Source organism: Myotis yumanensis, unplaced genomic scaffold, assembly GCF_028538775.1.
Source record: "Myotis yumanensis isolate MYYU_CA2020_CCGP unplaced genomic scaffold, mMyoYum1.0.hap1 SCAF_14, whole genome shotgun sequence".
Taxonomy (NCBI): domain Eukaryota; kingdom Metazoa; phylum Chordata; class Mammalia; order Chiroptera; family Vespertilionidae; genus Myotis; species Myotis yumanensis.
In genome coordinates, this window is record NW_027223765.1 from 2686248 (window position 1) to 2710035 (window position 23788).

Below are 23788 nucleotides of genomic sequence, written 5' to 3' on the forward strand. Positions count from 1 at the left end.
TTTCTGGACCTCATCCTCCGGAAATTCTGTTTCTTTGTTATGGGGTGGGGCCACAACATTAGTAACAAAGAAACAATTTCCGGAGGATGAGGCCCAGAAATCAGGATTTTAAAAAGATTCCCAGGTGATTCTAATGTGCAGCCAAGGTTGAGAACCACTGCTTTAGAGTTTTCTACATGTAAGAGATGGTGTCACCTGGGAACAGAAATAATTTTACTTCTTCCTTTTCGATTTGGACCTATTCTTTCTTTTTCTTGCTCGATTTCTCTTGGCCACTCTGCAGATCTGGTCTTACAGAGAGTTTGGGAACACACACTGCTATTTTCATCACCTAATTCGCACCATTCCCTGCGCGAGGGTAGGACGGCGGAACGTCCCTCTCGACGGCGTGTGTTCCCGGCCGGACAGCCCGGGCGTGCGGGCCGCGGGAGGAACGCTTTCAGGCGCGGACCGCGAGCGGAGGCTGCGAGCGCCGCCGCCACCTGAGAAGCCAGGCGCTCGGCCGGAGCCAGTGCGCGGCGCCCGGGCCTGGCTGGCTGCTTCCCGCCTCGGCCGCCACCCCCGCCCCTGCCGCCCGGACCCCGCCGAGGCGGGCGCCGCGGAACCCGAGGCGCGAGGCCCTGCCCGGCCCGGAGCGGCCCGGAGCCGCGGCGCCGGAGGTGAGTGCCGCTGCCGGCCCCGCTCCCCTCGGCCGCTGGGACCCGCAACAATGGGGCCCGGAGGGGACCCGGCCTGGGCCCCGGCGCCTGGCGGCCTGGGACAGCCAGCCAGCCGGTCCCGGCAGCCCGGGGCTTTGGGGCGCTGGGTCCGACCCGGGAAACTCAGGGGCCGGAGGCTTGGGGGGACCTTCGCTTCGCCCCGGGCCCGGCGGCTGAGGTTCGGGGGTTGGTAGCGGGGGAGGGAGGCACGGGGGCTTCGCCCCGGCGGCGCTCGCTCCCAGCGCCCGGGGCTGGCGCCCTGGGGGCCGGCCATTGTGGGGCGAACGCGGGGTTCGCATTCGGAATTCCGGGGGCCTCTGGGAGCGCGGACCCCGAGGCGCGGCGCGTCCGTCTCCCCCGCGCCCCGCGGTCGGGAAACTTGGCCGAGCGGGTGTGCGGGCAGGAGAGGCGCGGGGAGTTCGGCTTCCCCGAGGTTACCGGCGGTTAGTTCCTGGAAAGGCCGGGCCCCGCTGGGCCCCGGGGGTTGAGCCAAGAGCTGGATTCTCCCTCCGCGGCCGGGTGCAGCCAGTCGGCCCCTGGCACCCAGGCGGGGGGTGGCCGCTGGAGGGTCCCCGGCGCCGGCGCATGGGCTTCCGGAGCGTCAGGGGAGGCTGAGGGCGGCGGGGCGGCGGGCTGCTGCGATGGGAGCCTGGGCTCCGGGTGGGCTTGGCGGCGCCGCCGGGCGGGGCACGAGGGAGGCGGGCCGCGCCGAGGGGCGTCGGACAAGGCTGACCTCCGGCTGCGGGGGCGCCGGTGACTCAGGTTTGCGAGCCTCCGTCCCCGCGCGGCCGGCGGACGGGGCGGGCGGTGCCGGGTGCGGGGCTGCAAGGGGCGTCGGGGGGTGTGAGTGAGTTTGCTCCCGCGTAGAGGACCGCACGGCCCCCCTTCTCCCTCGCAGGTCGGGCTGGGAGCGATCGCGCCGGGACCCCGAGCCCAGCGCGTCTTCGTGGCGGGTGGATGCAGAGCTCCCCTGCGCGCCCGTCTCGTCGTCCTTTGTGCACGAATCTGACTCATACTCGCTTTGCAGCCCTGTGGCTGCTGCCTGTAACGATGGGCAAACGGAGACCCCCGGTATAGGTACACGCTGGGGAGTTGTTGTTTTGTGTGTGTGTGTGTTGTTGTTGTTGTTGTATTTTAGTTCAGTTTTTAGAAATCTCAATCTAGGCTTGTTTTCACTCACTTCAGTGCCATGGCTTCCTGTGGGCAGCTCCGGAGAGGGATGTGGACACTCTAACAGTTGACGTTGTTAAAAGTTCTGTTACAGGTCCCCTCTGCGGTGACGGAAGGAGACTTGACTGGGTGGGTGGTGAACACACCAGGCAACAGACAGACAAGTCGTTATAGAACTGGACACCGGAAACCTAGATAATCTTATTCACCGATATCACCCAATTCATTTAATAAAAACTTTAATTCTTTATATCCCTACACTCATGGAACTTTACTTTCTCCTACTGTAATGAAGTCATTATGTTGAATCTGTCAGATCTTTTTTTTTTTTAATTGATTTCAGAGAGGGATAGAAACATCCATGATGAGAATTATTGATCTGCTGCCTCCTGCACGCCCCCTACTGGGGATCGATGTGGGAACCCGGGCCTGGGCCCTGACTGGGATTGGAACTGTGACCTCCTGGTTCATGGGACAGCGCTCAGCCACTGAGCCACCCCAGCCGGGCACATCTGTTGAGTCTTAATGACTATCATGGCCACTGGAAGAGTTACCTGTCTTCAGTGAATTTAGTCTGTAAATGGTGTCTCTTCTTCATCATGGAGTGTGCAAACTCCAGTTCGCAGGCCAGCAGCTGTGCACAGAGCTCTGGATGCAGTATTCATGCAGAAGTTGGCGTCTTGTCCATGGGTGAGATGGCAACCCCTATGTGGACAAAACAGGATCAGAATCATAGCACTAGGAGGTTACTCTGTAGGAGGTACTGCCTAGCTGGAGTCTAGTACATTCTCAGGGGAGATGTGAGGTAATTGTGACTATTTGTAGTTACATTGATAGTTCTGGGGATTGTTTTTCCCCTTAATTAAAAACAATATATGCATGTTCCTTAAATTGTATTCTTTCTCTTTGTCTCTGAAATTTTCTGTCTTAAGAAATTCATTCTTTCATAAACCGGTATCTGTTGAATTATGCCGGGCACTGGGTTGGGCACCTTCACAATGTTGTTATTTTTGACATTTTAATAGTAGTAGTTCTTAGTTCAGAAGTGGTTGTAGGTCTAAGAAGGAAGAAGCAATTCAGGTGTATCAAGCTTCTGATCAGTAAAGCCGTTGAATAAGGTTTTTATAAAGTATTGATTTTGATGAGTGACATTGATTATCTTCATATATTTCCATAGAAAAAGATGAGCTAGAATGTGTTCACATTGGTATGGGGTTGTTTTTGCATTGTTGATTTAAATCCACCTGTAAACTTAGTGCTCCTGTAGACAGACCACAAGGTAAACATTTTGGTTCTGTGTGTCTGGATGAGCATGATTTACAGATGCTGTGTGTGCTCAGGTTCCCCAAGAAGCTGGCCCACTTCCCTCCCCCCTGGGGTTTTGGGAGCACGAAGGCGTTGCTCACCCCATTGTCTGGTTCACTGTGTAGGCTGGGAGTTTCTGCTGATCACCTGGAGTGCTGGCCCCTAGAACAGGAAGAATAGGTTGAGGTAAGACACTCCATTTGAAATCGCCTCTTAATTTGTACTGCACAAAATATAATGTAAACTATATTTGAATTTTTTTTGCTTTAATTGTAATCTCTATTCTGATCTAGTAGAAAGGAATTTTGTTCTTTGCTCTCTCTTCTATATTTGGCCAAAAATAAATGAAGACATTTAAAATGAAAGCAATTGGATAAATACATTCTTTTAAAAAATATATATAATTTTATTGATTTTACAGGGAGAGGAAGGGAGGGGGGGAAAGAGAGAGAGAAACATGGATATGAGAGAGAAACATGGATTGGGTTGCCTCCTACAGGCCCCCTACTGGGGATTGAGCCCGCAACCTTGGCATGTGCCCTGACCAGGAATTGAACTGGCGACCCCTTGGTGCATGGGAAAACTTTCAACCAATTGAACCACACTGGCCAGGGCAATAAATACATTCTTTGACATATCTCTAAGAAAATGAAAACTGGTTTATTTATTGCTTTGAAGGCAAAGTGATTGCTCAAGAAAATGATTTGTCTACCTCTAGCTCAAATGGATGAACTTGAGAAACTTTTTGAAAGAAGGCTTAGAATTTTTAATTAATTAATTAATTAATTTATTTTTAAAAAAATATATTTTATTGATTTTTTTACAGAGAGGAAGGGAGAGGGATAGAGAGTTAGAAACATCGATCAGCTGCCTCCTGCACACCTCCCACTGGGGATGTGCCCACAACCAAGGTACATGCCCCTGACTGGAATCGAACCTGGGACCTTTCAGTCTGCAGGCCGACGCTCTATCCACTGAGCCAAATCGGCCAGGGCTAGAGTTTTTATTTTATTAGGAAACTTCTAAGGTGCTTAGTACAATGGGAAGAGCATGGTCTTTGGAGTCATCCACCTCTTACTCTTGCTTGCTTTTTGACCTGGGTAAGCTGGTAACCTCTCTCAGCCTTGTTTTTTGTTTTATTCATTTTTTTTCCCATCTGTAAAATGGGGCTAATACAACCTTCTCTGCATGTTGTGGTGAAGACTGGAGATGAGGGCCTAGGGCTTCGTGGGGGTCAGGGCTTGCTGCTAGGAGTTAATGTAGTTAGTGAGTGAGACGGGCACTGTTCTCAGTGGTACTAGTAGTAGGAGTGTAGCTGAGTCCTGTGCAGGGATGAGGGGCTCAGTTTCCTTGTCTGGTGAGGGAGGCAGCCTACTGTGTTCACCCATTGGCACCCTGGGCAGGTGAGAGGATTGTCAAGGTACATGGTGGGCAAGAGTCCATCCACGCTATAAAGTCCAGGGTTATTCCTGGCACGGTTAGGTTTTTTCCTGGAAGTTCCTATGGAAAAGCCAGACATAACTGTTGGGCATGTCCTTGTTTGGGGACCAGTGGGCATTCCCATTGGCAGAGTGCTAGGGTATGCCAAGCAGCATTGTGTTCTGTGGCCCCTATTTTGGATGTTTCTTCAGCTTCTGTTGCCATCAGAGACCTGACTTTAGTCTTTTTGCCTGGAAGGCTCCAGATGTTGGAAAGTCTCCATTTGTCTTTCTCTAATTTGAGCTACTTTGATAGAATCTAGCACTCTGTTCAGAAATATTTTTGATGAACAGAAGGTTCACAGGTTTTGTTATAGACTTGTTTCATTTTATTTTTTCCCTGTGGGGGAAAAAAAGGCAAGAGAAAAATAAGTAAGGGATTCAAAATAACTGGCTCTAAATCTCTTCTAGTCTTCCTTAGTCAAATCCACCTCTGTGCTAGGTGGTCTTTAACTCCAGTTAAAAGTAAATAATATTCCTCTGGCCTTGAAATACTATGAACATCTGGCTCCTTGTGTGTCTCTATGTCAGCATCTCACAAGGACCGTTATGACCCAGCCTCTTTGGTGTCTTCTGGTCTGTTCCCTCCTCAGCCACAGTTCCTCTGGCCCTCAAGGCTCCGTAGTAAACTCCTGGAAGATCCCAGCATGCTCGTCTGATTCAGGCTTGAATTGACTGGAACTTCAGGCACAACCATCACCTCAAAGCCTCCCTTGCTTCTTTTCAGACTAAGCTGAAAACCTCTCCTTTGTATGGCCTTTGTGGTCGGTCAGCTTTTTTTCATAATCACACTGTACTCTTAACTTGTAGTATTTTTGTGTTTTCCATGCCTAGGTTGTGACCTACTTGAGGGCAGGACTTTGTCTTATTTATTTTTATATCCAGTGCTCTGACACAGAGTAGCTGCTCAGTGAATGTTGTTTGAGTGAACAAATGAATGACCGCAGCACATGAACTGACAGGAAGTCATCCCTGTGGAGTTAGTGGTCTAATGACAGTTCTGACTTCATGGCCGAGTCTGATCTTTGTATTTCCAAAGACAACATTCCTCTGTCTTTCTATTTCCAGGTTGCTAAAGGCAATGTTTAATTTTGCTGTGAAAATGTGTTGCTCATTTCATATGTCCACGGTTTTGAGGCCAGGGACTGTTCCTTGCCCTCTTTGGGTCTTGCGGAAGTTTCCTTTGGAAGAGAATGTAACAGTTCTTCACTGGCATTATCTAGATCTCCATCACTCACTAATCTGAGCACTTCGTCCTCGTGTGAAGAAGTGGGACTAAGTCAATTTGGGCCACAAGGTCTCCAGACAAATACTGGCCAGCCCTGGAGTGGGTAGTGGATTCAACACTAGGATGTTGCGACTTTTGTCGGCTGATGGACCTTTTGGAGGCTCAGCTGAGGTCACTGTCATCATATTTAGGATACTATAAGATTATTGGCCCCAACTTTATTTAGGAATGTTTAAAAAAATATATTTTATTGATTTTTTACAGAGAGGAAGGGAGAGGGATAGAGAGTTAGAAACATCGATGAGAGAGAAACACCGATCAGCTGCCTCCTGCACACTCCCCACTGGGGATGTGCCCGCACCAAGGTACATGCCCTTGACCGGAATTGAACCTGGGACCCTTGAGTCCGCAGGCCGACGCTCTATTCCGCTGAGCCAAACCGGTTAGGGCTATTTAGGAATTTGAACTTATTACTAGTTTTTTTGCTTAGCCTAATAATGTGCTAACACTGAAACTGATATATTCTCTGTTCGGAGGCTGTGTGTTCTGAGTTATTAACCTAGTAGTTCTGGAATTATGCCAGTTCTTCTTAGTGGTAAAATAACTTGAGAGAATATACTATCTAAATTACTTTGATTTCATTTTCATGGTTGATCAGACCACAATAGAAATTCCACTGAAGGCCAGATGTGAGGAACCTTAACAAAGCTACATAGATGACAAAGGTAACAGGCTGCAGAAAAGGAAAGCAGGAAAGTAACTGTAGTTCGATTAAAGATAAACATTGATATGAGATAAAAAGGACACTGAGACAAAGCATAAGGCACTTTAAATGTGGCAAGCAACTGTTAACAAGTCTTTTTGCAAGCAGTTGAGATGTTGAGAAGGAAGTTGTTACAATATAAATTAGAAGCAATAAAAACATGGGCAACTTTAGTCAGCTTAGGCACATTGGAGGTATTAGCACCCAGCTAAGGTTTTAGAGCACCATCGATGAGAGTTATACATAAGCAGAAATATATATAAGGAAAATAATCCATAATTCTCGTTAACTACTATTAAGAATTTGGTCTGCATTTATCCACATTCCCCCCCCTCACTGTGTATGCTAATGTGTGTGTGTGTGTGTGTGTGTGTGTGAGAGAGAGAGAGAGAGAGAGAGAGAGAGTGAGAGAGAGAGAGACAGAGAGAGAGAGACAGAGAGAGAGAGAAATCCTCTTTGCAGAAATGGGAATCACCGTGTATCTACTCTTATGTAACTTGCTTCCCCCCCATTTAATGCTTTTTATTTTCCCAAGTTTAGGACACATATCAATCATATCTTTTTTTAAAAAATCATATCTTTTAATAATACATAGTATTACATTGTATACTTGCATCAATTTTTTAGTCTCTAGTGTTAGACATTTGTTTTATTTGTAGTTAAAGCATCCTTGAAGATATGTATCTTTGCTTTGTATACCTCTTTGTATACATGTATACCTGTTTTTACACTTTGTATACATACTTAAATAAAATCCTGCAACTGGAATTTCTGTGTCAAGGATTCTGCTGTGAACAATGGGATGTCTTGGTTGCCAGCAGTTTGCACCGTCTCACTTGAGTTGAGCTCTCTCTGCCCCTCAGGTTCTCATTTCCTACAGCAGGTTTAAAATTTTGCTAGATATTACCCAGTAAATATTGTATCAATTTATATTTCTCCTCTAGCACTGAAACACTATCAATATTTTTAATCTTTGCCAATTTGGAGCATAGATAACTAATAATTTACATTTCCTCGTTGAGGAGGATGAGCATTTGTCATGTGTTTATTTCATATATACTAGTATTAATTGATTGATCAATTGATTTATTAATCAGTTTCTCCTTCTAGCTTCTTTCTACCCTCCTCCTCTCCCCTTTTTGTTTTTACTGATATACAAGGGGGAACCATAGTGACTTTGCTGGCTCTGGGCCTCCTGTGCTGCTCTAGCCCCTCCTTCCTTTCCCTGTCTCTTTTATCCAAAATGCACTTTTACTGCCATTTTCTTACCACCTGCTTTATCTATGTCTCTTGATTCTTTGGTCTGGTTTCTGGTCCTGTTTTTCTCCTGCACATCATCTCTGAGGTGAATTCCTCGTTGCCTGGACAAAGATTGTTTTCCTTGATATTTTTTCTCCCTTGGTTTGACCAACACCCCACTGCCTGCCATCTCTGCAGCGAGGGAAGCTGCACATGAGTAGACTTACTATTATGGAAAATTTCAAACACACACAACAGTAGGGAGTGCAGTATTATGAGCCCCATGTACCCAATTTCCACAATTATCAACATTGCCCCAATTTTTTTCGTTCAGTTATCCTCCCCACTTTTTCTTTTTAATATTTTTATTGATTTCAGAGAGGAAGGGAGAGGGAGAGAGAGATAGAAACATCAATGATGAGAGAGAATCATTGATCGGCTGCCTCCTGCATGCCCCCTACTGGGGATCGAGCCCGCAACCCTGGCATATGCCCTGATCAGGAATCGAACCGTTCACCTCCAGGTTCATAGGTAGACGCTCAACCACTGAGCCACACTGGCCAGGCTATCCTCCCCACTTTTAAAAAAATTTATTTTTGGCTAAACCTCAGACATTGTCACTTAGTGTGTGTCTCTAATAAAAACATTTTCTTTTTAAACATTTACCTTGCTATTTTCTACCCTAATAAAAATTAACAATGTTTCCTTAATAGTGAGGACTTGATTTGCAATCCTAGCTCTGATACTGCTCTTTTTTTTTATATCTATTACTTCATTTATTTTATTTTTTTAAAATTTCTTTATTAAGTTATTATATATGTGTCCTTATCCCCACATTACTCTCCAACCCCCAATCATGCCCTCACCCCCCTGTTGTCTGTCCATTGGTTAGGCCTATATGCTTGCATATAAGTCCTTTGGTTGATCTCTTCTCCCTTACCCCCACCCTCCCCTACCTTCCCTCTGAGGTTTGACGGTCTGATCAGTGCTTCTCTGTCTCTGGATCTGTTTTTGTTTGTTTATGTTGTTCATTATATTCCATAAATGAGTGAGATCATGTGATATTTATCTTTCTCTGACTGGCTTATTTCACTTAGCATAAGGCTCTCCAGTTCCATCCATGCTGTTGCAAATGGTAAGAACTCTTTTTTTAACGCAGCGTAGTATTCCATTGTGTAGATGTATCACAGTTTTTTAATCCACTCATCTACTGATGGGCACTCAGGCTGTTTCCCTGATACTGCTCTTTAACTTGGGCAGTTCAGAAGCTTGTTTTCTCATCTTGAAATGTAGGGAGGAGAGTGATGGTAATGCTAACTCATAGTGTTGTGAGTCTACCTTGTTTACTCTCACATAAAGTGCTTAGCGAAGTAGTTCACCTAAAAGGGGCTCAAACATTTTTTGGGGTCTTTGTCTCCATCCATCCACCCACCCAGCAGATATTTATTGAACATGTATGTGTTCAAAGAGGAGGCAATCAAGACAGCCTTGGTTTTGGGCTCAATCCCTAGCCCTGGGTGAGGTGCGGGCGGGGGCAACTAATCAATGTCTCTCTCTCACATAAATGTTTCTCTCTCTCTGTTTCTCCCCTTCCCTTCCACTCTTTCTAAAAAAAAAAAAAAGAAAAAGAAAATAGCCCAGCTGGTGTGGTTCAGTGATTGAGTGATGACCTATGAACCAGGAGGTCATGGTTCGATTCACGGTCAGGGCACATGCCCGAGTGCGGTCTTGATCCAAAGTGTGGGGCATGAAGAAGGCAGCTGATCAGTGATTCTCTCTTATCAATGTTTCTATCCTATTTAATAATAGACAAACATGGTAATTGACCATACCTTCGCTACACCTCCCATTGGCTAATCAGCAAGATATGCAAATTAACTGCCAACAAAGATGGCGGTTAATTTGCATACGTAGGCGCAAAGCGGCTCTGGCTGGAGCAGCGAAGGCTTGAAGGTGGCTCTGGCTGGAGTGAAGGCCTGGGTCCCGGGTGCCGGAGGAAAACCGGTGCCGGCAGCCAGGGGAAGGGAAGGCCTATTGCATGAATCTTTTCTTGCAACAGGCCTCTAGTATCTTTTTTAAAAAAAAGTCAATGGAAAAATGTCCTCGGGTGAGGATTAACAAACAAACAAAAAACCAAGGAGACACTGTCCTTCACTTCTAGGATTCTGCATTACCCTGGTTCTCACTCAGCCTGCCTCCTAAATGCGCCTTTCTACAACCTCTCCCCTGATGGGGAATTGAACCTGAAACCCTTTAGTGTATGGAACAGCACTCCAGCCAACTGAGCCGCCTGGCCAGGTTGAAATGCCTGCCAGCTGTGAGAAGATGGTTTCAGAAATGCCCTACTCAGCACATGTGGAACCACAGCACCGTTCTGCTCCCCAAACAAGTGCTACATCTCTGCTTGCGATCCTTTAGCGATTCCTCCTGTTGAGGGCACGTGGACTGTGGGAGGATTGCACGGACATGATATTGAGTCAACTCTTGAGCTCAGCAGAGAAGGGCTCAGTGACATAATAGTTATGTCTGCCGGGCAGGCAGGAAAAGTGGTGCCAACTGCCACGTATTTGCCAATCCTTGTATAGAACAAAGTTCAGACTCCTTAGCAAGGTCCTTGGGGCACTGCTGGATCAAGATCTGGCCTGTCTGCTTCCCATCTCTTGCAGTCTGTTTCCCATTTACTCCCCAGCCTCTGATCCCACAGAACTGACTTCGGCACGAATCCTCCCTCTCCTTGATGATGTCATCACTCTCCTGAAGGAAAGCTCTGTTTGTCCTGTAACAGTCAGGTCTGCCGCCTCCTCTGGGAAGCCTTCACCAACCTCTTCAGGCAAAATTATTTTCCCTGTCTTGTAGAGCCTTAGTTTAACTTTCTTTCCTTCCTTATGAAATATAATTTACCATACATTTCACCATTTTGAAGTGTTAATTCTTTTAAAAAAAAAACCTCCTGAAATTTGCTCTGCTGTATCTGTGTTCTCAGAAAGGCTCTTCTCTAGTAGGTCAGAAGCCTCCTTGGCAGAGTCATCTGCTTCTCATGTTGGGAGCTTTGTTCATGAACTTCACCAGGTTTGTTTGGCATGCTCTGAGTAGGGCAAATTTGAATTCACCAATTGACCCAAACGGTGCTCTCAGCCCAGATTCCTTCATGAGAGACTGAGAGATGGCCCCTGTGGACTCGCTTTTCATCTACTGACTCTGCAGTGGCTATTTCAGATTGTGTATTAAAAAGCTTGATTTCATTTATTTTTTGGTTTGTTTTTTAGAAGCTTGATTTTTTTTTTTTTTTAAATCAAAACCATGTGCTATGGCAGCATCTTACAGAACAATTCCATTTCAAGGGCATTTTAGCAAGTTTTTGTCCCTTGAAGATTCACTTCTCTTGCTATTTCATAAGTAAAAGTAGCAAATAATGCCTTGTGAAGTATCCAAATGATACATTCCTTAGGAGAAATCAAATCTGAAACAGCAGCATCAACACAGTAGCCTGTTGAAGTGGGAACTGTTACTCTTCCACATTTAATGTGTTTAAATTTTGTCTCTGCTGATATTCTACCTTCCCCGGGTTATGTCCCCAGCTGCCTTAGTCACAATGAGTCTGGATCTTAATGTGGGTAGAGCATTTGGTTCTTAATGCTTCCATAAACCTTATGTCTGGCTGAACAGGAGAATCTCTATGTCCCAGACACTTTCCATTTAGTAACTTTGGTGTCTTACAGTCGCTTAACTTCTGCCCCACCCGACTGCTTCAGATCTGAACCGATCCGATCCAGAGCCCTACTTGGTTCCTTCCGGACTACCGGAGGGCCCTTCAGCGCGGCTGGCTGTGGGTTCTTCCCTCTGGACTGTTTTCTCCACTCATTGTTTGTAGGCTGGGTTTATCCAGTTTTGTCTGGGAGGAATGCCTGTTTTCTGGGCTTGGGGCCAAGTTTTTACTTAACTTTTGGGTAAAACTGTACAGTATCCCAATTGCTGTCTCCAGAGATGAGCTCCCCAAAACCGGTTTTATTTGTTTAGAAACCAGATAGCGCAAAATATGGGGAAAGCTGTTACACACATACTGGAAATAAAAACAAGCTCTCCCTAAGCGCATCCTCAGTTGTCTCTCTGAGAGCCAGCATGCTGATGTACTGGGTGTCGGCTCCCAGGTTCCAGACGGGCTGGAGCTGTGAGAAGGCTTAGTGCTTTCATGAGAGACATTGTAAAATACGTTTCACATCCATGTGGGACTTGTTGGCGTTGTGCTACGTTATTGATGCTTATTATGTTGCCGGGTCATATGTTGCGTGAACCCTCACAACCCCTGAAGTGCAGGTGTCAGTACCCAGATGAGGAGAAGGTAAGCAGTTTGCTCCAGTAAGTGGAGCCCTTAACCTGGGTCCCTCTGATGCCAAAGAGCTCCCACTCATGACGTACCCGCTCTCAGCAGTGCGGCAGGAGGTGACAGCAGCTCCCAAGGCCCTGCAGGGGGACCTGGAAGAGAAACCACGGTCTTTTACTCTCATGGCCTCGAGGAGAGCAGCACTTCACTAGCCCTGATATTTTATCTCCTCAGTTCTCAAACCTGGCCTTTCCTCTGGCTTGGAAACTGGCTACTGTTTCCTTCTCTTATTCCATCTGCTTCATGCCTTATAGCACGTTTTCCTCCCAGACTATTTTTTCAATACATACAGTGTGCTGAACACTGAGCTGTGTATCGTCATAGTACAGTTTACACTTCTATTCACTTACCACCTGATCCTCTTCATAAAAGAAGGTAGGGGACCTCCATTTTACAGGTGAGGACACTGGCTGGGAGAGGTTAAGTGACTTGCCCATGAGACACTGAAAATGAGCTGGAATCTGTTTACAGTGTGAAACAGCATATAGCTGTGGTGCAGAGTGATCTTTATAAAAGACAGGTCTGACCGTGTCATTCTGGTCCTGCTCGTAGGATAAAAGCCGGCCTCCCCAGCTTGTATTTAGGGTGCTCCCTGACCTTGGCCTGTGACTTCTCCAGCTGCTCTTCTACTCTTCCACTACACTCGTCCTTTAGGCCACAGTAATACAGCCTTCATGGGTTTCCTTGGACACATTCTGCTCTCTTGTCTCTGAAACATTGTTTATCGAGTTCCCTATCTTGGAACTCTTCCTGCCTCTTCCCCAGTCCACACAGCTAGTCTCCTGTCATCCTTCCTGCCAGTTACCTCTGTTCAACTCTTTCTTCAAAACTCACTTTGGACTGCACTCCTCTTTATTTTTATTGATTTCAGAGTGGAAGGGAGAGAGAGATAGAAACATCAATGATGAGAGAGAATCATTGATCGGTGGTCTCCTGCATGCCTCCTGGTGGGGATTGAGCCTTCAAGAGGCACATGTGCCCTTGACAGGAATCGAACCCAGGACCTTTCAGTCCACAGGCTGGCACTCTATCCACTGAGCCAAACCAGCTAGAGCTGAACTCCTCTTAATGCTTCACCTGACCTTGGCTCTTTACCTTTGTGTTCCCAGTAGAAGGTAGTTGTTTAATAAGTTTTTGTAGAGCTGAATATTTAGAGCTGTGATTCTAGATGGAGACATTCCAAAGACCACCAAATCTTCCACAGTGATGAGCTGTTTTGTCAATTTTAATAACTTGTAGGTATGAGTCAACTTCTGACATGAGGGATGTAACTTATTAAAAACAGCCTGAATTTTTTTTTCTGATTTTGGCATTTGAAATGTTGGAGCTCTCTGTGCTGAACCATCTTTTCCCTCCTTTTTAAAATTGACCTCTATTGCCGTTCAGTGTTCTTTGTTGACTAGTTCCCTAGGAGGCTGCAGCCTTAAGTAATGGTTCTGGTTTCATACAATGTAAGAGCTTTCCAAGTATTGGTTCTCAGTCATCACTTCTGTTCTTCTCTGAAGCTTCAAGAACAACCTGATCCAAGATCTCAGAGCCTCTTTATGCCGGGGCACAGAGAGTGTGCGCTTCAGTAAAAGAACCTCTTGGGTTGTTGGAAGTCATGTTCTCCATGTCCCCCGCCCCGTCCCCCCATTCCACTCTGTGCCCAGTGTGTTTATCAAAAGTCATCAGAATGTAGCAGTGGTACCATAGCATCTGCTTTATCATTTTGCAGAGAAGGGTTATTTCTTCTTAACTCTTTTCTGGGCTGAAGCATTTGGTAGTACTTTTTGTGATCGTCTCACTGATTGCTAAGTTTGCAGGTAATGAAAGTGTTGACTCCCCCCACCCTGGAAAAGGCCCAGATGTGGGGGGGTTAGTTACCAGCTGGTAGAGAACCCAGAGTATCAGCTTGTCCTCCACGGATCAGATCTCCTTCCTTTCACTGAAGTTCCTCTCCAATAATTCCCTGCACATGCTGTGGCTATTTTCAGATCTTACTTAAAAGTTGGTTACTTCCTGTCCAGGTTAGAGGCAGGCCAGAGGAAGACAACTTTTGGAAAGCAAAATTACATCATGGGCTTAGTTGCTGATGGGCTGGCTTTTCAGGGCTTTGAGTGGCATCTCTGTCCTGGTGGTACTGTGGTATAGACCGGAGCCTCCTGAAGTGCGTGGAGCTGCTGCAGGGGCACTTCTCTCGTGGGGGCACTTTTATGTTGGCCGCAGGGCTGCGACCCTGTCCACTTGAGAATAGGCCCTAAGATGGTTACTACTACTTGTGACTGAAAGGCCAGAAGACGGGAACTTCATTAACCTCTTGCTTAAAAGCTGGCCTGCGCAGCAGTCACTGGGGTTTGCAGTGGTCTCTAGGTGCCTCACTTTATTCTTCACTCTCAGTCAACTAGACTGTTTTGGATGGTGGTCGCCAACGGTTGTAAATTGACATAGTGAGTGCTGATGAGGCAGAGGTTGGGAGTTTAATTCCAGGGTGCAGCCTCATCCGGTCAGAGAGAAACCGTGCAGCCCCAGACTGTACCCCTCCCTGGACGAGGGTGAATGAGGATCCTTGAGCACCAAAATAACTATGAGAGACTCTTGTTTCAAATATTTCTTCAGGCCATTGCCCTTCATCCCCTCTACCATCTCCTGGCCATAGGGTCCCTGTGTGAATTCTTATGTTCTCTGGGCCTCCCATCTGGTGTAATGAAATTGGGCCTTGTCTCCATGTAATAGCATCTTTATTTATCTGTGGCACGCACATGGGCCATGTTCCAGTCTTTGACAGATAGCCCTTCTTCCCAAGAGTTAGATCCATTATTTTCTGTTTACAGAAATGAGGTTTTCCTGCAGGTCCCCCTTTTACTTGCAAAATCTATAGCCTGAGTTTTGTCTAGGCTCCACATGCTTCCCCCAGAGAAGGTGTAGGAGTATCAGTTTGAAAGCAGCACCTTTTTCTACTTCACTGCATTGGCTTTAGGTCAGGTGCACACTTTTTTTCCCACTAATCTTCGCTGACATTCGGATGGCACTGTTTTCTTCAGTATTTAGGTCCAGTGTTAGACTACAGAGAGACTTACAGGGCAAGTTTACCTGAGTAATCTGATTGGTTCAGTGGTCTGAGTCTTCAGCTCCTTCCTGCAGTGTGTGTGAGAGCCTACGAACGCGGCACAGGTTGGATAACCTTGGCCATAAAGTACCAGTGAAACGTGTCATCTAGGATCGATTATGTAAGTCTCCTTAGAAGACTGTTCAGAACTGGGCCACATCTACACAAAGAAGGGAGGGCAAGCTGGTGAGTCTAATTTCCACCTGCCTGTGGGGTGCTATTTGTTTATGACATTGATCAGACCTACAGCCTTCCACAGAGAACCCATGAGACTTGCCTCAGGTGGTTCCAGTTCCCGGGCCCAGGGGATGAAGGAGAGAGGCCTGCCCCCTGTCTGCAGGGGGCGGGGGGCATGCTGGGAGGCTAATTAGCCTTTTTAATCCTAGGTTATTGTGGTGTTGGTTTTTGTGTCTTGTACCCTGGGTATCTTGAGGCTGCACCTGACTAGCATTGCCTTTCGTTTTAGAACTGGGGGAAGTGGAGCCAGCGCTCACCTATGTCTTTAAGGAGCTAAATAGAGAGTGTCCAAGTCACTGGCAAAGCCAAAGTGAAAAACTTGAGTAACCATAGAAATAAAATTACATTAGTAGATTACATTTCCCCTGTAAAACATTTGACATTATAATAGTATATATCACAAAAGTAGTAGTCATCCAATTTAGGAAGGACCACACTCACTATACAACCTTCTAGGTATAGCTATTTTAAAAGAAAAAAAATTGAAAATCTAAAGTGATCCTCATCAACTCAGAAAATTAGTGATTACGAGCTATATTTTAGAAGCATCACGTGGGGCCCCTGCTATAAAGGCTTTGCTTTGTTGAAATGCTATTTGCGTAGAACTTTTCAGGATTGTGTCTCGGGAGTAGGTTGACTAGATACAGAGAAGTCTTTACCCAAGTTCATGCTAACTGCAGAGTTATTAGGGCACCATCCCCTCTGCGCACAGCTTGTGTTTGTCTGGGTTTGAAGGCACCCAGACTGAGCTCCGTGGCTCTGTGCCCACAAGAGCACTTAGGAGGGGGAGCCTCACAGGCTTGGGCTTTGGGAAGAGGCTGTGAGGGCCGGGAGCTGAAGTGGTGGAGGGGACGGCGTCGGAGGGGTGGGACTGGAGCATGATTGGGCTTTTCTCCAAGCCTCAGTCTTACCATCTAGTCCAGCCGTGGGCAAACTACGACACGTGGGCCGGATCCGGCCCGTTTGAAATGAATAAAACTAAAAAAAAAAAAAAAAAAAAAAAAAAGACCGTACCCTTTTATGTAATGATGTTTACTTTGAATTTATATTAGTTCACACAAACACTCCATCCATGCTTTTGTTCCGGCCCTCCAGTCCAGTTTAAGAACCCATTGTGGCCCTCGAGTCAAAAAGTTTGCCCACCCCTGAGCTAGTAGATAAACCTGACCTGCTTTTAGGCGGCTCTGCGCTCAGGGCTGGCTTAGGCTCCAGGAAGCCTAGGAAAGTGGCCATCCGTGCCCCTGCCGCGTGGGTCCTTATCTCTGTATGAAGCGGGAGCTCTGTGGAAAGAGACACAGGCTCCCAAGCTGAAAGGTAACATACTTGCCCGATTGCTTTTACTCTTGTTTCAGTCCCTGTATTCAGAGATCTGGGAACCTTTTCTTTTTTTACCGCCCTCAGATTACACTGAGCTGATGTTTTAACAAACAAGTGTGTGTGTGTGTGTGTGTGTGTGTGTGTGTGTGTGTGTGTGGAGAGAGAGAGAGAGAGAATTTTTCAGAGCCCTGATTTCTCTAGGGAGTAGTGGCTATGTCATAGGCTTCTCATAGCCAAAGCTGCCATCCCTGCTTTAGCTCACATCTTCCCAACTTAATGGTCCGTTCTCTCCTCCCGGTTCCTCTCCCCATACACCGCCCCCCTCCTTTTTCCAGCTTATTCCATGGAGAATGAAGTGAGTCTTTCATTTGCTCCCCTTCGCAGTGGCCTTCTAGAGCTTTACTCCTACGTACTCAACCCTCTGGGACTGACCCTGCGGGATGTCTGGCCAGTGACCTGAGCCAGGGATCTTTGAGGGGGGAATGCAAGGAACCTCAGCCCATGGCCATTTTAAAGGGGGTGTGGCTAGCAGAGACCCAGTGGTAAAAGTAAAAATTTGATGGTTAATTACATTTGTAAAATAACATGTGTCTACTGTTTTTATATCAAATTGATCTTGTAGTTTTTTATTGGAGTATGGCATGGACTGTTCTAATATTTTTTTAAGTTCATGTAACATGGTTCTCTGTTCCATTTTAAAATGCCACTTTTTCTTTCTTTGTGGTACCTGGAGATTGGAGAGCGTTGTCTCCTGTGGCCCGGCTCCTTAGAGTCCTGAATGTGTTTGTTTACCTTTCCCTCCTTATTTTGACTTAAGTTCCAAATTGCCAAAAGTCACATTAGATTTCCAAGTCAAATATTTTGAGCTGTGGGAGTTGAGTTCTGTGGCTGCTTTGTGTGTATAAAATGTGTTTTTAAGTAACTGATAATCAAAAGGCATTTGGGCTACACATCAGGGCTTTGTCTTGCACAGGAGAGATCCACCCCAGTGGATATCTCACAGCCTGGAAGGATCTTGTGGGTACCCAGAGAGCACTATATATGGACTGAAATCCCCCCTGCCCCCGTCTTTGACTAAAGGATTTTTTTAGAGGGGTGTTGCCTAAAGTTTTGGACTGAATGTTTTCATGCTCTTAAAAGACTTTTCCCCCTTGTAAATTAGCATAAATGCATCGTTTTGTGTGTGTGTGTGTGTGTGTGTGTGTGTGTGTATATATTAATATATATTATTGATTTCAGAGCGGAAGGGAGATAGAAACATCAATGATGAGAGAGAATTGTTGATGGGCTGCCTCCTGCACGACCCTACTGGGGATTGAGCCTGCAACCCGGGCATGTGCCCTGACTGGAAATTGAACTTTGCCATCCTGGTTTCTAGGTTGACACTCAACCACTGAGCCACACCAGCTGGGCTGTTTATATTCTTAATGGAAAAAAAAGTGTGAGTGGCACTTGCCGTGGGAATTGCTTTGAGATCGTTTGAAGAAACTGAATATACTACTGAAGGTCACAAAAATCAATGAGGACATGGCAGTTTGGAATGGATTGTTTTATATCAAAGGCAGGATCGGGATGCTGCCAAGGACCACAAAGACATCTCTGAAATTGCAAGGGCTGCCCTGCTGCGGAGAGGCCGGTGCGCCTGCAGTTTTATGATTTCAGCAGGGACTCTCCAAGCATGGTCTGCTTTGTGAGCGCAGGCTGTGTGTGTGTGTGTGTGTGTGTGTGTGTGTGTTTCTCCTATGTAACCCACCCCCCTAGGGTATGTCTAAGGACTATGCCCTCATGATTAACTCCGATTCCTGGACAGGCATCACTCTGTAGACAGTTGTCCTTGTCTTTGAACTTATCTAGGGCAGAAGAGCCGTTTCCTTCACTCTCAAGATTGCTGTGAGGGGCTGGACTGGGATTGGCTGTGAGTTCTTCATAATTATAGTCTCCTTTTAGGGACCCACTATATTAAGCTGTAGATATTAACATATTACTTGGGGATTAAATGTTTGCTTTTTAAAGTGGTTCTCTTTAGAGTTCCTTTAAATAGCTAGTTCTCCAGTTCCATTAAGATAGAATTTGATTCCTAGAATTTGTTTTGTAGGAATAAAGGTCCTCATTAAGGCGCAGCACTGCCATCATCACTCCTGGTTCCCTGAGCTGGAGGCAGAGCCCCTCCTCACTGGGGTGCAGCAGGGTTCACATGGAACGAGTTCTACCAAGAGCCCATTTCTTGTCTCCTTTTTTTCTTCCCATCATCTAGTATGTTTATTGAACACCTTTTACACATACTGCAGTGGGGCATACAGACTTAGTGTAAGACTTTGCCCCAGTTTCAGTAAGTTTGTACTTATAGCTTTTTTCATTATTATTGAATTTATTGGGATGACATTGATTAATAAAATTTTAAATAGGTTTCAAGTGTACAATTCCATAATACATCATCTGTATACTGAATTGTGTGTTCACCACCCCACGTCAAGTCTCCTTCCATCACCATTTATCTTCCCTTTACTCCTTCACTCTCTTCTACTGCCCCCAGCCCTCTTTCCCTCTGTGTCTGTGTCTCTGAGTTGTTGGGTTTTTTTTTTGCTTTTTCACCCAGCCACCCACCCCCCTTCCCTCTGACAGCTGTCAGTCTATTCTCTGTATCTATTAGTCTCTATTTTGTTAGTTTATTTTGTTCATTAGATTCCACATATAAGTGACATTATGTGGTACTTGTCTTTCTCTAACTGGCTTCTTTCAGTTAGCATTAAATCTCCAGGTCCATCCATGCTATTGCAAACATTAAGATTTCCTTTTTTCTCTCTGTAGTGACATTCTCCACCACCACACCTTTTCTTCTCTAAAATGACAGGCATTCAGATTACCTAAATGTACTTGCTAATTAAAATCTGTTCTCTAAAAGCCACTCCATAATCAGCCAAGCACACTGAAAGCAGAACAGTTACCTCAAAACATCTAGGATGAACAGGGGTTATGCTGATTACAAACACTGACCAAACACAGTGTGATTACTGATGAGTTATCATCATACTAATGTTCAGAAATAAATTTCATTTTCAAAGCAGCTGATGTACTACTTCCTCTCTAAGACCTAATGAATTTAGACATAAGCAGTCATTCCTTCAGAGATTTGCAATCTTGTTTTGTCACTTAGTGGATGGAAGCTCAGCGTTAGTTATATTGATTTGTACTTGTGGATCACTTCTTTTCCCTGTAGCTTAGTGCCCTTTGTAGGTGTTTTTGGAAGTGTGTTATTAATGCTAACATTTAAATTTTGTTACTAAATCATTTCACAGCTGTTCTTTGCTTTGTTTTGAGCGGCTAAGTATCTCACCCATCGGGACATACACGTTCATAATTCCTGGGGCTTTAAACTGAGCAGTCTTAAACTTAAGTTCTAGTTTCCCAAAGCTCTAAAGGGTCCAGCCTGCTTCATTTTGTTTCTCTTTCTGTTCAGGAGAACATAGAAGTTCTGTTTCAAGTTGTGTCTGCACCTTAACACAAGATAGCAGCTTTGAAATAGTATTTTGTGTTGAATAATTGGAGACTTGTGTTTCAGTTTTTATTTTGGGAGATGGAGGAATTTTAGGATAACCTGATTGTTGATGTGGTTGTCTGCAGCACATTTATATTGTTTATATTGTAAAAGGTTGTTTCTCTGTGTTCCTCCCCCACATTTTATTATTAAAAATTGGAAATATGCGGAAAACTTGAAAGAACTCAGTGAATCTTTATGTTAACATATTCGCTTTATCACAAAGCAAGGTAAAGCTTTCTTTTTATCTTTTTTTTTATCCCCCCCCCCCCCTTCCCGTTTTACAGCTAATAGTAAAGTGGGGAGAGAAGCAGACAGTTAGACATGCTCAGTGCCTGCACATACTAGACATAGTAGAGCAGGTTGGCAAATGAGCACGTGAATGTTAATGAATGAATGAGTGATCTGAATAGCACATGCTTCCAGCTCCAGGACACAAAGAAACAGTTCCCAGCTAAGTCCCTGCCGAGGTTACTGTTGGGCCAGGAGGTAAGAAACCACTTTGCAGGTAGCCTGTATGAAGCCTTCAGTGAAGGTCCGCCTGGTCAGTATGGCTAGTGGAGTTCAGAAGAGGGAAGATGACCCCAGAAGTTTGGGACAGTTGACAAAGGCTTTTTGGAAGAAATGGAGCTGGGACCGGGCCAAGAGGTAGAACAGAGCCTGAGAGCTTAGATGGGCACAGGGGCATTCCGCGCCATGGGCAGCCTGAGGCTGCCACGTGTTCCGGAGGGGTGACTGTGGTGGATAGCCAGCTGCCCACTGCAAGCCCTTCGTTCAGGTGATTGGAGAGTGGACTGCCTTCTTCATGCTCCAAGGCAGGTCCCTGGCCTGTTGTAGGCAGGACCCACTCCCAGTTATTCCCACTCCAGGGCTCTGCCTTTGCGGCACACTTTGCCTAGAATACTCTCCCTCTAGATGCCTGAGTGGCTCCCTTTTCCTTCTGGCCTCTGTTCAATAGAAACTTCCCTGTCCCCTCCCCCTAAAGTAGCAGCTCCTTCTGGCACACACCCTCCTGCAGTCCTCCCCAGCATGCTTTGTGCTGTGTCCCCAAAGCCTAGCATAGTGCCTGTGGTTATATAGCCATATGTGTGTGTATGTATGTATAGATATAGAGTTGGTGCTTAGGGAACAGCTTATGCATGAAGAAATGAACAAATGGGAATTCTGAGGTGGGCAGAGAGTCACCAACACATAGTGCAGGGCCAGTGCACTTGTGGGCAAAGTTGAGTTTGGGTATGTTACCTTGCCCTGCTTAGAAAAGCTCCAGGGAATTCATGGCATTTTCTCTTTGAAGGAATCATGCTCTAGGTGAAGCCCTTGGTGATGCTACTGCCTCTTGTCCTCTTCCCAGGACCCCTGCAGTGCACCATGAGTCGGTAATGCCCGCTGAGGACCTCTGGGAGCCATGTCAGACGAATCCACCTCAGGGAGCGATCCAGACCTGGACCCGGACGTGGAGCTGGAGGATGCGGAAGAGGAGGAGGAGGAGGAGGAGGTGGCAGTGGAGGAGCACAGCAGGGATGATGAGGAGGACCTGCTGGATGGTGAGTGGCTCTAGTGAGTGCCGGAGGTGGCCTTATCTTTTCTTCTAATGGAATCTTTGCTGGCTGAGCGTGGTGTTTCTAGTTGGGTTTCTTAGGTCATCCATCATGAAAAGACAGAGACTGGAAACACAACAACCATGAACTCACAAGCTTCTTCCCAGGAAGTGGGCTGTTCTACATAAGCCTCGCTTTAGTGCTGGAAGGACCGTTAGCGTTAATTCAGCTCGCCTTGGACAGGTCTGAGGATTTGGGAGTGGAGCATGCTTGCCCAAGTCATGGAGGAGTCAGTGGCAGAGTCCCTGTGACCACACTTTGTAGTCCAGTGTCATGGACCCATGAGGTGGCCACAGGTAGGCATGGGGGTCACAGTGAGTGGTCTGAGAGTTTCCTGAAATTATACTCACAGTTCTGCCTGTGTGGACATGAGCAGTGAGGGTTGATGCTCCTTTGGGGAGAGAGCAGGGATGCTGCTAAACATCCTACGTTACATAGGAAAACCCTTCCTATATGCAGTTATCCGCCCAAAATGTCAATAGCGCTGAGCTTGAGAAACCCTTTCAAAAAGGAAACTATTAATTTAGCACTTTTTATTTGAATTTTCCTCTATTGGATAACAACAGCTCCCTTTTATATTGCTCCCTCATAGTGTACAGAAATATCTGAACATCTTACTAATTTTCTCAAACAATTGTCCTTTGGCTTTGGTGACCCCTCTATTGTGTGTGCTTTCTTTGTAATGTCTACTTCACAGTATTCCTCTTTCTACTTTTTTTGGGTTTATTTTGCATTACTTTCAAACTTCGTAAGAAAATGCTTAGCTCATTTTAGGCTCCACCCACCCCTAATATAAGCATCCTATATAATAAAAGCCTAATATGCTAAGTGTCAGGTTGTCCGTTCAACCAATCAAAGCGTAGTATGCTAATGATATATGCTAAGGCTGCTCAACTGCTCGCTGTGGTGTGCACTGACCACCAGGAGGCAGATGCTCCACCTGGTAGGTTAGCTTGCTGCTGGGGTCTGCCTGTGGTCCCTCCCTGACTGGCCAATCTCCCGTGTCCCTCACTGGCCCCGATTGTGTACTAGTGGGGTCCCTTGGCCTGGCCTGCGCCCCCTCGAAATCCAGGATCCCTTGGGGGATGTTGGAGAGTTGGTTTTGGCCTGATCCACAGGCCAGGCCCAGGGACCCCACTGGTGCACAAATTCGTGCACCGGGCCCCTAGTTTAAAACTATAAATTTCCCTCTAAGTGCTAGCTCTGTCCTTTCACAAGCACTTTGTCATACTTTCTCCTACTTGATTATCTTTATAGACTTGGTGACATATTAGATGTGTGGGGCAGGTTGAAGATGGAATAGGTAAAGCCTGGGAGGAGGATGAAACCTTTGTCAAGGTGGGAGGAATAGGAGGGAGTGGATGGGGAGTTCAGGATAGTTTTAGCTTTGCTACATTAAACTGGGTGTCGTCTCCTCCTCGCCCTTTGAATGTTGCCTGGTAGGACGTTAGTCTGAGAGCTGGCTATACCAGAGCAGGAAGGCTTGGCTACTGGGGAACAGCACCAGGGCGTTGCCTTTAAGAAGAGTGGGATGAAGATGTGCTCTCTTTTTATAACGTGTTAGGGCCCATGGCATGGTGTGAGAACTTCTGGCTTTGGTTTTTCATTCCCCTGGGTTTTTGTTTTGGTTTGTTGTTGGCTTTTTTATCTTGATGTCTATACTGGGCTTTCTCTATTCTTTTGAAATGGGCACAGTTGGGTGTCAGCATCTTTGAGGTCTGTCATTAGAGGCAGAGGTTCAAAACCTGGTG

At 46.2% G+C, this 23788-nt stretch overlaps 1 protein-coding gene across 1 annotated transcript in view; it reads left to right on the forward strand.

Moving 5' to 3' along the window:
* Window positions 1-525: 525 nt before the first annotated feature.
* LOC138992506 (testis-expressed protein 264-like) overlaps window positions 526-23788 on the forward strand; it is an 84302-nt gene continuing 61039 nt past the window's right edge. Inside the window, exons 1-2 of the mRNA XM_070391359.1 lie at window positions 526-659; window positions 21791-21983. Coding sequence (XP_070247460.1) covers window positions 21845-21983 — 139 coding nt within the window. The 5' untranslated portion in view covers window positions 526-659; window positions 21791-21844. The remainder of the gene's footprint in view (window positions 660-21790; window positions 21984-23788) is intronic.